This window comes from Lepisma saccharinum, chromosome 15 (genome assembly GCF_977018435.1).
Source record: "Lepisma saccharinum chromosome 15, izLepSacc3.1, whole genome shotgun sequence".
Classification (NCBI taxonomy): Eukaryota; Metazoa; Arthropoda; class Insecta; order Zygentoma; family Lepismatidae; genus Lepisma; species Lepisma saccharinum.
In genome coordinates, this window is record NC_139243.1 from 41,120,294 (window position 1) to 41,134,725 (window position 14,432).

General features: G+C 39.7%; 1 protein-coding gene across 5 annotated transcripts in view; it reads left to right on the forward strand.

Moving 5' to 3' along the window:
* Positions 1-1,019: 1,019 nt before the first annotated feature.
* LOC145999687 (uncharacterized) overlaps positions 1,020-14,432 on the forward strand; it is a 112,774-nt gene continuing 99,361 nt past the window's right edge. For 4 of the 5 annotated variants that reach the window (XM_083136899.1, XM_083136900.1, XM_083136903.1 and 1 more), the window contains exons 1-2: positions 1,317-1,680; positions 7,516-7,677. In XM_083136899.1, the coding sequence (XP_082993025.1) occupies positions 1,522-1,680; positions 7,516-7,677 (321 nt within the window). In that variant the 5' untranslated portion in view covers positions 1,317-1,521. Of the gene's footprint in view, positions 1,100-1,316; positions 1,681-7,515; positions 7,678-14,432 lie in introns of those variants that run through there. The other variant, XM_083136901.1, reaches the window with a different exon arrangement.

A 14,432-nucleotide genomic window follows, 5' to 3' on the forward strand; every position in this document is an offset into this window, starting at 1 on the left:
CCAACCTAAGCACAAGTTTAAAAAGTCGTTTGTAAGTTGGGGATATAAATAAAACAAGAGGGCCAATTTTCGTTCTGGTTGAATTTTCTCAAACTTTTCACGTATAACATCGAACCTGGTCGAGCCCATGCCGTTGGTTGAACCATTCGAATTTGTATTTATGTTTTTGTTATAAATTAATATTAATAATATGAAAATCACAGAACAATTTAGTAGTATGTAGCACAATTTCGGAGTTTAAAATACACCATCGATGTCCAGAAGGGAGAAGGCAAGGAGACTTCCTGAAAAATGAATGTCAACCATTTTCACACATACAATTTCATTTCAGTCACATCAAATTGTTAATTATTGTAAGGGCGTTGCAGAAAAATGTTAACTTCAAATTGAATTAGTATATTTTAAGAAGGGAAATATACCTAGTTTACCCCAACCCCTAAAAAAAACAAAAAAAAATCTTAATCCTCCCTGGTGGAAATACTGCGGACGTCCATGAACAACACTTTTTTTAAACATGAGGTTTGCAACGCTGCTGTAAGCCTGTGGCCGTAGGTTTACAAACGTAGGGTTTGGCCCGCTCTTTTCCCTATATTCCTTGCTCTTCTTCATCCAGATACGGTAGGCACTGCTCCTTCGCGGTCAGAAATTTGTAAGGCAACGTTCAGACGGCTTACAGCTTTCCACAAGCAGAAGGCGGGAGATCCCATGTGCCACCTGGTGCTGAAGTGTTGCAGTCTAACAAACAGGATCTCGAAGACTGGTATCGGGCCGAGTTGAACTTTGAAGTTTTTACGAATTTTACCATATAATTACATACATTTTACTAGAACTAATAAAGTGTAAGCCCGGCTTACATGGACGCTTCGCGCCTGATATATTCCAAAAACTAACAAAGCCGCATTACTTTCATAAGAAAATTAGCACCGACATTGATCGCACTGCCATCTATGTTTCTCATCCGTCTAGGGAACCAATTTCTTGGGTCGTTTTCCACACTACGTTATTCAAGGCGCTGTAGTTTGGGACTCAAATCGTACCGCGTCGTCTGCTGTGACGTAACCACTAATATGGTGAATTAAAATTTCCATGGTCGGACTTCGTAAGTACATGACTAGTTTCAAAATATATCGAATGTACGATATTTATCTTATTGTAGTTTAAACATAATGTTGAATTACGTTTTTGAAATATTTCGACGAGTTAAGAAAATGCGCTGTGGTCATTCATTCTTTTTGATTCATTTCTAGTCTTTGCTGTGGTCTGTAGCATGTTGTGCATATTTCAACGATGGTCGCTCCGCTCAGTCCGCAGAAGCGAAGCGATTGTAAACAAAACATGTTTGTTCCTGAAATCTTTGGCGTTACCTGCGTACTGTGTGTTTGTGCTATATGAAAGTTGCAAATAAAGAATGTGTTCGATGACTGTGGTAAAAGGAATATCATTTTCTAACCGTTGGTCGCTTTAAAAAGTGAAACCTGCGTACAGCATTGAGAAAGTTGCATATAAACTTGCTTTTGAAAAATGAGTCCAAAGTTAACAAGACAACAACAAATTGGGGAAGATTATCAAACGTTATGCAGACTCTGTTTGAAGAAGACAAGATTGAAAATTGTTATTTATGAAGAAGAAGGATTACAAAGAGATATTCCAGGAAAAATATTAAATTGTCTGTCACTCATTGTAAGTACATTCACATTGGCTCAAGTTCCGATTGTGTAATGGAAACTATTCAGCGAACAACTTCCCCCACAGTTCATTACGCGAAATGCCATACCATGATTCCGGCAGGCGTTTTAGAGCGTGTTGTAATCACTATTGCGCTTACAGTGTTCGTGCCAGTGATTCAAGATGGTAATATAACGATTATATTCTAAATGCAGTCCTTTGCATTTTGCTTAGTCTCGGGGTCGGGTACCCTATTCTACACCCTCGAATTTTGAATTATTTTTTTTTCATTATGAACATTATTTGATCCTATTTGTGAATAACAAAAAATTGGAGCGCGGAAAGAAGTATTTACGACTGTACAGCCGTTTAAAGTTGAAATTTTGTCGTTTGAAATGGTTCGCAATTATTTCCAATTTCTAGATCGTGATACTAACACGACACCAAATTTTAACTATCGATCTCAACCTAACTGAACTAACCTATCCACGCGCCAATGGTTTGTGGGGCTAGCGTCAATGGTTCATGGGGCTAGCGCCAATGGTTCGTGGGGCTAGCGTCAATGGTTCGTGGGGCTAGCGCCAATGGTTCGTGGGGCTAGCGCCAATGGTTCGTGGGGCAGCAGACCATCTCCCTGTAAGTCAATTACAATGTCCCGTATGTCTCGTCGAACAAAGTCCTCTATGTCCTTCATCCGTTGAATGTGTGTCAATCTCATATTTAGTCCTTTTGTCTTAATTCAATGTCACACAAATCAATTCCAATGTCTAAAGTCGCACAAAACAATTGCAATGTTTCAAATATCCAATCCGCCAATAAATTACATAAATAATATATTGAAATCGCAAATTATCCCATTGCACAAGTCATTCATAACAAGAAAAAATTGCAAATTATCCCATTGCACAAGTCAAAGATAAGAAGAAAAAGAAAATGTTCAGACGTGCGCTTGTGACATGAATCTAAGATGCGCCATGATCAAATCCCTGCAAAACCGTTTCGACGTTACATAAGGAATCTTAATATTGAAAAACGTAAGTTTCCTAGCACGTAGATCTAAAAAAATTACTTTCCGCGCTATTTAGAAACATCGTTTCTTATGAAGAACTAATTTTCGTAACGAGAATATTTGAAATGTGCGAAAAATCGAGGGTGTAGAAAAGGGTACCCGAGCCTAGTAACAATTACCAGATTTTCTTTAAAAAATGTTAGGTAACATTATAGTATAAGGGAAACGGATTTCTTCAAATTTACAGGAGAAAGTACTTATGGAAATCATTTTCTGTAGCATTGTGGAAGTTCGTGAATCTAGTTTTGATCCATTCTAATGCGAAAATCTCTGTCCGATACGCTGTTTCTGCTGCCGCCATTTGCTTTCTGCACGAGAGTACAATGTTCCGTGTGTTAAGATGTTTCAGCCTTGCCCTGTTTTCACTAGAACATGACGTGTCGAATATTTATATTTTTTTAAATTTTTTTTTAACTATGCTTGCCTAACCCAACTTAACCTAACCTTATGGAAAATGGTTTTTGGGGCTAACGTCAATGGTTTGTGGGGCTAACGTCAATGGTTTGTGAGGCTAACGTCAATGGTTTGCGACGTATTAGCATAATTTCAAATCCGGGCACGAAAGTAGGTATTTTCCGGTGAAGGAGGTTGCAACACTGCATAAATCGACAAAACACTCGCACAACGCACCCTGAACCAGTACGCTATCGCCCGCCATAATGTGTTAAAGAATCGAAATAACAAGTAAGAGTAAGTACTCGTAAATGTAAGAAATAGACATTATCTTAGTTAGAAATGCATTATTTCACCTTAGGAAATGTTCCGCATTCCAAAATAGTACGTTAGCAATGTGAAAAATATGATTTAAAGGTGTTTCCCTTTTCACAATGCTACAGAAAATGATTTCCATAAGTACTTTCTCCTGTAAATTTGAAGAAATCCGTTTCCCTTATACTATAATGTTACCAAAATATGATTTAAAGGTGTTTCCCTTATACTATAATAGTACCAAATGTTATTTGCCATAAAACAATGTATGGTAACAGTTTCATACATCAGAGACACATTTCTTCATTTTTACAGAAGAAACTACAGAAATGAGTTTCTCTAAGGTTTCCAATGTTAGTCGAGGTATTTTCTTTCATCGTGGTATCTATTTGACCAGGAAATCATGTCAGTGTTTCCAACACCTTTTTATTTTTTAACTATGCTTGCCTAACGTAACCTTATCGTGATGGTTCGTGGGGCTACCCGTGCATAATGCACAATTTGCACACGTGATGAACATGATAGTAGGTATTTTTCGGTGAAGAAGGTTCTAAACACTGATATTCGAAAACAAAAGAAGCAATATCATTCGCAAAGAAAGCGATATTGCACCGTTACGTGCGTTAGGTAGCACTTAGAAAAATGGGTTATTTTAGTAGTAAATGTGTTTGTTTTCGTGTAAAAAGCATAATGACACCTTGAACTATGTTCCGCAATACACAATTGGTAAGTACGAACCATGCGAAACACAAAATATTTGATTTTAATGTGTCTCCGATCTATGAAACTGGTACCCAATGTATCATACAAAGGCACTTAACATCCCAAAAAAACATATTACTTTTGAGCCTGTTTCTCTTGGAAATAAGGCCTCTGATAGCATAGGGGCTAATGCTGTCGCCTTGTAGTCGAGAAGTTCGATTCCCGATGGAGGCACATTTTAAACTAGGTCTAGTATCGATTAACCCATGTCAGCATAAAGTAAATTGCAAAGAAACCTCAACTCGCGAAAATGATCAGTCAGAAATGTTCTGAAGTGCATCATTTTGTACTTTATTTAATGGAGTAATATATCATTGTCACTTGGGCATTGAAATATGCATAGCTTAATGATAATAATAATTAATGCACAAACAATGGCACACACACACATACACAACACATTAATTCACTGAAAGGAAACAAACTTCATTTTAAAATCCCCACTCCAATAACACCACCAAAAGTGTTAAACAGTGGGTCTGTTTTCATGTACATAGCGTTGGTTTCACTACACCCTTGCTCTCTTGTGCTGGAATGCCAAGTTACATTGACAGAACAACTTGTGGTGAGGTTTCCCATCATGCCCTGCACCGCTGACATCAAAGTCAATATCATCCATTCCGAATCATGTTACACAGGCATTTTTCACAAGGTTTGATTTCCAGTTTTGTCTGATCAGGCTTGCCAACTCTCTCGGAATGATGAGATTTAGTATTATTATATTTTTCTTTTCGTAGAGCAAAGAAATTTGTTATTACAAACCAAACAATAAAAGTTCACAATTTTATTTTGAAGACTCGTGAAAAATGAGTCATTGTCACCAGTGTTCATATTCTCTAGAAACCACTTGAACAACCAGTGGTCAACTGTTGTTCAAATTGAAATGTTACAGTCGGTAACGCGTCTGACTACCATGCTCAAGGTCCCGGGTTCGATCCCCGGCCGGTTCAAATCCGGGAACTTTTCTAACGATGGAGGCGGCCCCGGCGCCCACCCAGCGTCGAATAACATGGGTACCTGGGGGAAACGCTGGGGGGTAAAGGCGGTCAGGGGCGTGATACTGATCACATCACCCCCACTCATGACCGGATCAAGAAAGTGTGGGGCGTTACCCCCACACCCCCTATACGCCTTCATGGCGTGGTGCTATGCACAGGGGAACACTTTACCTTTTTTTACATATTTTGACACAGTTTTGTCAGTTGGCAAAACAATAGTACTATTTTGGTATGGTGAAAATGAAAATTTAATTTCTGCAGTGCTTCATTTTATTATTGACTGCAACTGCTCCCGCCAGGTGGCGAGAATGGAACGTAAGGCTATTTTTCACCAGTTTCATAGAACAGCATAAAGTAATTACCTGAATCATACCATAACATTGTATTTTGTCATATTTTAGTATATTCATTGGCAGTGTTGCTGAAGTTACTGCTAAGAATTTACTTTAAATTACTACTGTCACCAGTAGTGAAAATAACAGGATGTGCTTAGGATCATAATTTTTCATGATGAACTTATTGAACTTACAGAAGTAATTTTAATGCTAATAGCCCTAAACTTAACCTGCCTAATAAACAACGAAAAGCATTTAGGAACATAATGCTGCTTCATACTTACCTCATGTGAGGTATTAGCAGCACCAGTCCATACTAGAACACCTTGCGGTATTTTTCCAACTCCATGGTGTGCAGGGAAACAAGTATTTGTTGCCTGCATGAAAATAAATGCGTTCCGATGTAAGCTTGATACAGATCAACAACTGCATGAAGGATTTAGTGCACAGATAGTATAAGTATTGTCATGTTCATGAGTTGGATTTGAGTTCATCTAAATTGTGGGTCAGGAAAGGTTAGGCAACAAAACTATGAAATCGCAACAGCTTGGTGAATTTGTGTGTGTATAAGTTTTGAAATAATTATTGTACTTCCTTTTCAAGAGAAAACTGAATCTTCAGTATTCATTAGTGCTAACCATGGTACGTAAAATAAGTGAGTGTAATCACCAAGCTCGAACTTAATAGGGGGCTTGTGTTTTTTTTAACCCCCGTCATAAATAACAATCGTGAAAATGTCAGTCACTAATGCACGATGTTACAAACATTGAAAGCACTGAAATTCTCTTTTTTTACATCAAAATTACTACTTAATGTGCGTAACTTTAAATTCACAAAGAAATAGTTGTGACCACCCATTTGAATACAATAACTCATATCAAATATGTTCTGTATTTCATGAAATTAGGAGACTCATACAAGATCAACCACTTTTTCTGTTTAAAATTTTCAAGGTTTCACCCAGACACACCTCCAGGAGGTCAGCAGGAATTTACAGAATTCCACTCTTCAACTCACACTGGAATATCATGTGATGACATATTTTTATTATTTTTTTTGCAATTTTTTCTCAGCTTTAAAAATATTAAATCTGTTTTGAAGCTTACTGAAACCATTAAATACATGGTGGCCAGAAGTCGTCCTGCACCATAGTCTGGATTAGAATATTTGTTCACCATTGTCAAAACACAACTGTACGCAGTCACCCATCGCTTGCAGGATGTGGGTCACCAAGTCTGGTGAAATAGCATGGCCCTCAGAAGAAATTCGCTAACACAGATGCTGTTTGTCCCTGATGTCAACTGTGGTGTGCACTCCTGGTTCTCGATCCGGGTCCATCTACTCCTCACTGTGGTAGTAGTCTTCACATTAACATAGCATCTGCCCACTCTTCAGTAGTCAACATGGTTTACCTACAAGAAGAAATCGCAAACATTTCAATTTTTCATCATACGCCTATGGTGCAGGACTTTTGGGCCACCCTGTAGTTTTAGGCTTTCTACAAAAGTTGTATGTTATTAAGAAATATATTAAAACAAGGTGCCTCTCAATGTCATTTACCATTTATGAATTTGTGAGTTACCCCACAAAGTATCCCCTACCCTCTAGTAGTACACCACACCATACAAAGTACTACCACTTGATTTGTCCCATGTGTTTTAATGAATAGAATTGATTGATTTGCTTGAATTTTTGTTTTAAGTCCACTTTATTCACAGAAAAGCTAATCGGGACTGGACCTACAGTTTAAATTGGGATCCAAACCACTGTGCCATGTGCCTCTACCAGGTATCGAATGTAGGACCCCTTGATAAAAAGGCTACAACGTTACTTAGTGAATAAAAAGGGATACTGTGGAATGTAATGCATTTAGAAACCATTAGCTTGTTACAAATTACAGGTTCCATCTGCATTTACCTTGCCATGTGTTACCTTGTCCATAGTTATTAATTGCCTTTACATATCTGTTTTCCAACAGGTTGCTGAAGATGACAGCCTTCCAAAGTTTGTGTGTGTGTCGTGTATAGACAAGTTGGAGACCTTTCAAGACTTCCGAGATATGTGTCATGAGTCTGAGAATCTTCTCACGAATTACGTCGCTGCAGTGGAAGATTGCAATCCGAGCAAGCAACATTATCAAGTAAGTCCATTTCATATGTTAATAACAGCGCCTGGATTTTGAGGACCTAAAAATATCTGAAAAATTATCTATAAAATGACCAGAAAATATCAATAAAGTGACTTTAAAATTTTGTCTTTCTTTCTGGTATGACAATTAGTATGGCATAGTTCATATTTCTGTAATGTTAGAACTGAAATTTCAAGGTGTATGTAACTGTTAAGTATAAAAAAACTGTAAAAATGTTACCTTATTCAAAATTATTGCAGTAGAATGTCGAGTGGCATGTTGCTTTGTTCCTACAATCACATGGCAATATAATTTTTATTTTCATTGTTGCAGACATCAAGGCAATAAATGTCAGTTCCTGGCTAAAAATTAGCACGTGAAATGTAATGCAATTACATTACTTTTTTTTTTCGATTTTGACAAAAGAAGAACAGAAGAAGTAAAATTTGAATAAATTACCTAGAACTTAAAATGTAGAATATATGACTAAACAATGCACTGTAAAATTCATATTTTTATAATCAGAGGTTCATATTCAGGGTTTTAATACTTAAAAGCAATGCATACTACATAAGGAAGAAGAGATGACATCATCAAAATCCGGGCTCTGGTTATTAAGCATTGCAAGGTGGACTTAATTTTTTTCTTTTCCTAAGAAAGGGTGCAAGGCAGACAAAATGAGAATTTCAGCATACACAGCATTTCCACCAACATTTCCAGGTTTGAGTCCTGGCCTGAGCATGGGTGTCCTTTGTAAGCATCCATTCATCAAATTCATCTTATCAATAGTAGAGCCAATACCATTTAAAACTGATACCGATGCCTGAACTCTCATCGATTCCCACCAATACCAACACTTGAAAATTTTATTAACTAAGAGCTGTTCAAAATATTGATTACTGTTAGTGTGTATATATTCCAAGCCTCCAAGGTGGTGCAGTGGTAGTGTCATCGCCTTGTAATCAAGGGGTCCCAGGTTTGATACCTGCTGGAGTCACATAGTGGTTCAGATCCCACTTTAAACTTTAGGTCCAGTCCCGATTAGCCTTTCTGGGCATAAGGTGGACTTAAACCAACAATTCAAGTAATTCAACAGGGTGGCTACTCACGGGGAATTCCTTGAATTCTGGGAATTATGCATGAATTATTGGCTCCGGGAATTATGCGTGAATTCTACTTGAATTTTTCTCCGTAGACGTGAAAAATTACAACTTTTTTAATACAAATCCTACTCACATTTTATGCAAATAAAAATTATATTCGTAAAACTTTCTTGCTTGCTTCACTCGCAATTCCTCCTTTTCTTAGTCTCATCAAGTTTATAACCATAGCTAGGGGGCGGCGGGAGTCGGCCATGGATGCCGAACTATTTAAATGAAAAAAATGTTGTAAAATTGATTGATTGATTTGTGTTTTTAAGTCCACTTTATGAACAGAAAGGATAATCGGGATTGGATGTACTGTTTAAAGTGGGATTGTGCCATGTGTTGAAAAAATAATTGAAATAGTTTGTTCGAACACAAATGCTTTAGTACCAACTTATACTCCCTTTTTGCATAATTTACGAGGATAATAACGTCTTTGATACTACTACTACTACTACTAATAATAATAACAACAACAACAATGTTGGCCCCGGCAGGTTCGAATCCCAGCTGTTACTGTCCATTCATCAATTTCATCATATCACTCATCCCCATCTTCACAAAATAGCCAAACCTGGCACAAAAAGCGAAGTAAAATAAAACAAATCAATAATAATAATATTATAATAATAACACTATTATTATTAGTACATTTATCCTGGCATTTTCTCCCCGCCCGCTCAGACAAAAATTCGTGGTCGCACCTCTGATTGTAAATAGAAACTCAGCACCTTAAATTAAATATTTTAATTATATTACGTATACAGTTTAATTGAATTATAATTTTTGGATGTTGGAATCACATAGACCCTTTATATTATTAAGATATTTGTGTGTGGATGTTGAGAGGCGGCAATACGTAAGGTTGAAATAGAGAAAATATCTGCTTGAATTTTTGGAAAGTTCGCCTTGAAAACCGGGAATTATACTTGAATTTTATCATGGTCCTAGAGTAGCTACCCTATTCAAGTATCAATTTACCAAAATTTTTTGCTTTAAAATTTTCAAAAATTACATCAGAATATTAAATTACACATTATGTAATCACAAAACTATCGCAATATAAAAATAAACTTTGAATTTTGAATACTTTCCAGTATAATTAGACTCCACAAAAGTGTTGTATTGTATTTTTGTGAAGCTCCTGAAAGACCAAGATGCCACAAAAGTATCGGGCGGTATCAGTAAACAATTTCCAACTGTTGCTATCTGATACAAACACCAATGATACTGACCAGTACAGATACATTGGTATCGGCTCAGTCCCCAATCATCAGTCATCCACATTGTTATAATTAGCAATATGTGCCAGTATGTTTCCTTTCGAAGTTTTCAGTAATGGATTTTATGTGCACAATTTTCTGTTGGCAGGTAGAGAGAGAGAGAAAGAGAAAAGATTAAAGCACTTGTGTAAAGCAATGAAAAAATAAGAAATGCATCAAATTCTAATGAACATTACTCTATATCACAGTTATAAAGATATTACATTGCAAAATGCTGTATGTTGACACAAATGAAACTGGCTGTGTGCAATTGCCACCATCATGGAGTCTCTGCCCCCTCTATATAGGACTGCCTTGAAGGGGCGAGGAGCTTAGTAGGGAGGCCATTATCATCTTATTTCATTCATTTTTCATGTCCATATGTCACATTTTCACCATTCCATTACGTCATTCATCTCCATCCTGTTGACCTCCCTATAACTAAGGGTCCTGCTAGAGGAGACAACCTCGGGGCAAAAAATACTATCCCAAGGTGTTTGCTGCACATGCTGATGCGACAGTGTTGGCTGCAGGAGTAGTTGCAGCTGCAAAAGTGGCCACAGGGATTTAGACTTCTTCCTTGCATTGCCTTTATTTTTAGGGGTAGGTCTTCCTCGGCATAGAAGGCATGTCAAGGTGACAATTTATGGACCCTCCTAATAAAACCTTACTGTTTATGGGAACAAAATCACCTTCTAATGGGGGGAAAACGTCGGAGGCCTTTGAGTCCAAAAAGTTTGTTGGAAAAGACAAATAACGTCACGTCAGTGTCCCATTACGTTGTGATTAGGATTGTTGAAAAACAGATAGTAACGATGAGTCTGCTAAAACAAAAAGAGCGTTACCTGCAAAGGCAAGCAACCAGTCTGGCATCGTGACTCCCCCACTTTCCAAGAGGAAAAGAAGAACCGAGAGTTGGTTGGCACAGAGAAAATCTCTGCTGGTAACGCAAAGCGTTGTCTCCGTGGAAGCGTACACACTACTTTACCTGTGCCATTCGCTACAGCTGCTTCTAATGCTCTTGTCCGTCGCAGTATTGGCATTCAAACCAATGACGTGTCCACTCAGACAACAATGCTTCCCGAATCAGCTCGCTCCGCTTTGAGGAAACCAGCACTCGCATCCACCACCCTGCACTACCACACTGTTCCATCCCCATCGCCCTCTGTGTCCTTACTCGAGGACATGATAGAGGACGACGCCGTAGATGATTAATTTACAAAAGTGACAGGGATATCTAATAGAGTACGCATTTGATGGCCACTCTAAACCTTACATCATGGCCTCTTGTCTCCAATGGAACCTTAACAGTTTCCGCACACATCTCGAGAAACTGCAAATTCTAATATCCGAATTTGACCCTGCCATCATATGTCTCCAAGAGACACATTTTCACCCAAATGAATCAGTGATTCTCAACAGATACATGCTTTAACGCACGGACAAGCTTCCTGAGGATCGTCGTGCACACGGTGGTGTAGCAATTGGTGTTCGAGATTCCACCCACACTTTCTCACCACCCCCCTCCAAGCTGTTGCCGTTTGGGTTCATCTACCACAGCCAATATCTGTGTCAATTTCAAGGGAGGAGCGATTCTCTCTCTTCAGGACCTCCTTTCTGTATTCGAACAACTTCCTGCCGGCCCCTGTGGCGGAGTGGTTAGCACATCATGCTACGATGCCAGGGGTCCTGGGTTCGAATCCTGGCCTGGGCATGGATGATTGTGAGTGTCCATTCATCAATTTCATTATATCATCACTCATCCCCATCTTGGCAAATTAGCCAAAAGTGGCCCAAATAATCAAAGTAAAATAAATCAAATCACAAATCGAACAACTTCCCTGTCCTGTGGCTGTTTTGGGCAAATTTAATTCTTACCATCGTCTGTAGGGGGCTCTGTTCGTAGAAAGCCCAGGGGTCAAATTCTAGATGAATTCCGTGAGACGTCAGGTTTAACGTTGTTGAATGATGGAACTCCCACATATTTCACTCCATGCTCAGTCCTATTGGACTTGTCCTTTTGCAGTCCCAGCTTGCTCCTTCCACCTCTTGGAGCATTCACACTGATCTCTGTGGGAGTGATCACTTCCCTCTCTTTCTCAACTTCGATCATCTTCAGCGCTCATCGTGAACCCTTCCCCCCCTTCCCACTGGCATGTCAGTCTTGCTGACTGTGGTGCATTCAAGTGTGTAGTGGATCTTGAAATCGATCTTGCATCGACTTTGCCACCAATTGACGCCCTAGATATATTCGTGTCACGAGTCCTTGATGCTGCACAAGCCTCCATTTCACATCCCAGTGGACCTGTGAGACATTGCCCAGTCCTGTGGTGGACTGCGGAGATCAGTGCAGCCATCAAGGACCGCATCAATTCAACAGGATCTACGCTGCTGCAAACCTCGAGCAGTTCTTCATTAAGCGTGACTGTGCCGTCGGCTCATTTGAGCCAGTAAGAAGGTGTGCTGGGTCCAATACGTGTCATCTCTGATGAAGCAGGCTTCATCGAAAGCCGTTTGGACCAAAGTACATCACATCCAGGGAGGTCCATCCGCTCCTCTCACTGCTCTGGAGCACGACGGGACTTTGGTCACCGAATCCAGAGACATAGCAAATATCTTGGCCACACAGTTTTCTGATGCTTCGAGCTCAGAAAATTACAAACTACGTTTCCGCCGTGAGAAGGACCATCAGGAACAACGTCCTATAGTTTTTCAAAGTCTTATCACCAAGCCATTCAACTATCCGTTCACTGAATGGGAGTTCGATCCCGAACTTGGGGTGTGAAGGGTCTATTCCTCCTCCTTTTGGAATGAGGCAATTATTGTTTCTATCTTAAAAACAGGAAAAGAGTGCACTACAGCATCTAGTTACAGGCTGATTGCCTTAACTAGCTGTGTGTGCAAGCTAATGGAGCGCATGGTCAATAATTGCAGTTTTCTTCGACCTCCAAAAGGCCTATGACACAACATGGCGATTTGGTATTCTGAAGCAGCGCCATTCATGGGGTGTTCATGGCCACATGGCATACTTTATCCTAAATTTCCTAAGTGACTGATACTTCCGCATACGTGTTGGGAACTCCTTTCCTGATCCTCATCTACAAGAGGACGGCATTCCACAGGGCAGCATGTTGAGTGTGACTGTTTGCCATAGCAGTGAACAGTGTTATGACCAACATATTTGCCCCTGTATGTGGTCTTCTCTATGTGGACGACCTAACCATCTTTTGTCGCTTCTCGCGTCAGATTCTCGTCAACTTCCACTTTTGTCTCAGCGTACATGCCATATTGACCCTGACCTGTACACGGGGAAATCTCCCCTGTGCTTCGTGAATGATGTCCGCTTTCTGGGCCTCATTTTCGGCAAGAAATTAACATGGCTACCTCACATTTGCCAGTTAAAGTTCTCTTGTCTTCAAGTTCTTAATCTTTCACGTATTTTAGCTCATACTTCTTCGGGTGCTGATAGGATGGCACTGCTCTGCCTGTACCGTTCACTTATCAGTCGAAGTCGATTACGGATGTGTTGTCTATTCGTCTGCCTGCCCATCTAGGCTTTGCATCATAGACACCGTCCACTATACTGGTATTCTTGTGTGTTCTGGTGCTTTCCGCTTCCAAAGACAGAAACACCAATGGTTTTATACCAGCAGCGGTAATTAGATCTTTGTGCGAAGCACCCCAATTTTAATGTGTTTTATACGGATGGGTCCAAGATAGTCGAATCAGTTGGTTGCGCCTTCGTCCTAGACTCAAAATTCCAGCTACATGCTACATCCTGCCTGTCCATCTGTACGACAAAGTTCTATGCAATTCTAAAGGCACTGGACTTTGCAGACGTCAATGGTCTGAAGGAAGTCCTTGTGTGCAGAGATTTGACCAGCATGTTGCAGACTCTGGATTCGCATCTTCAGACAGCTCGTGTCTTCATCTGCCAGTACTGATGTCTGCTTCTGCTGGTTCCCTAGTCATGTGGGCATACAGGGGAACGAAGCAGCTGGTGCTGCCACCAATTCTGCTGATGACGACGTTCTCGTCCATCTGCTGCCAGCTAGCGACCTGCAGAACATGTTTTGTCGTAGCCTTCTTGACACTTGACAGGAAGCGTGGGATGCTGAAATGGGGTACAAAGGAAGAGTGGGATGCTGAAATGGGGTACAAGCTTCATGCTACGAGGGAGAATCAAATGAAAAACTCAATTATTTTTTTCCCACTATTTTAATGCAGGGATAATGTTCGATTGTACATTATTTTTCTATATAGTCCCCTCCCAGTTCAATGCACATATGCCATCGGATAGGTAGTGCTTCGATACCGCATGAGAAAAATTCTTTCGGTTGACTGTGTAGCCGATTGGATG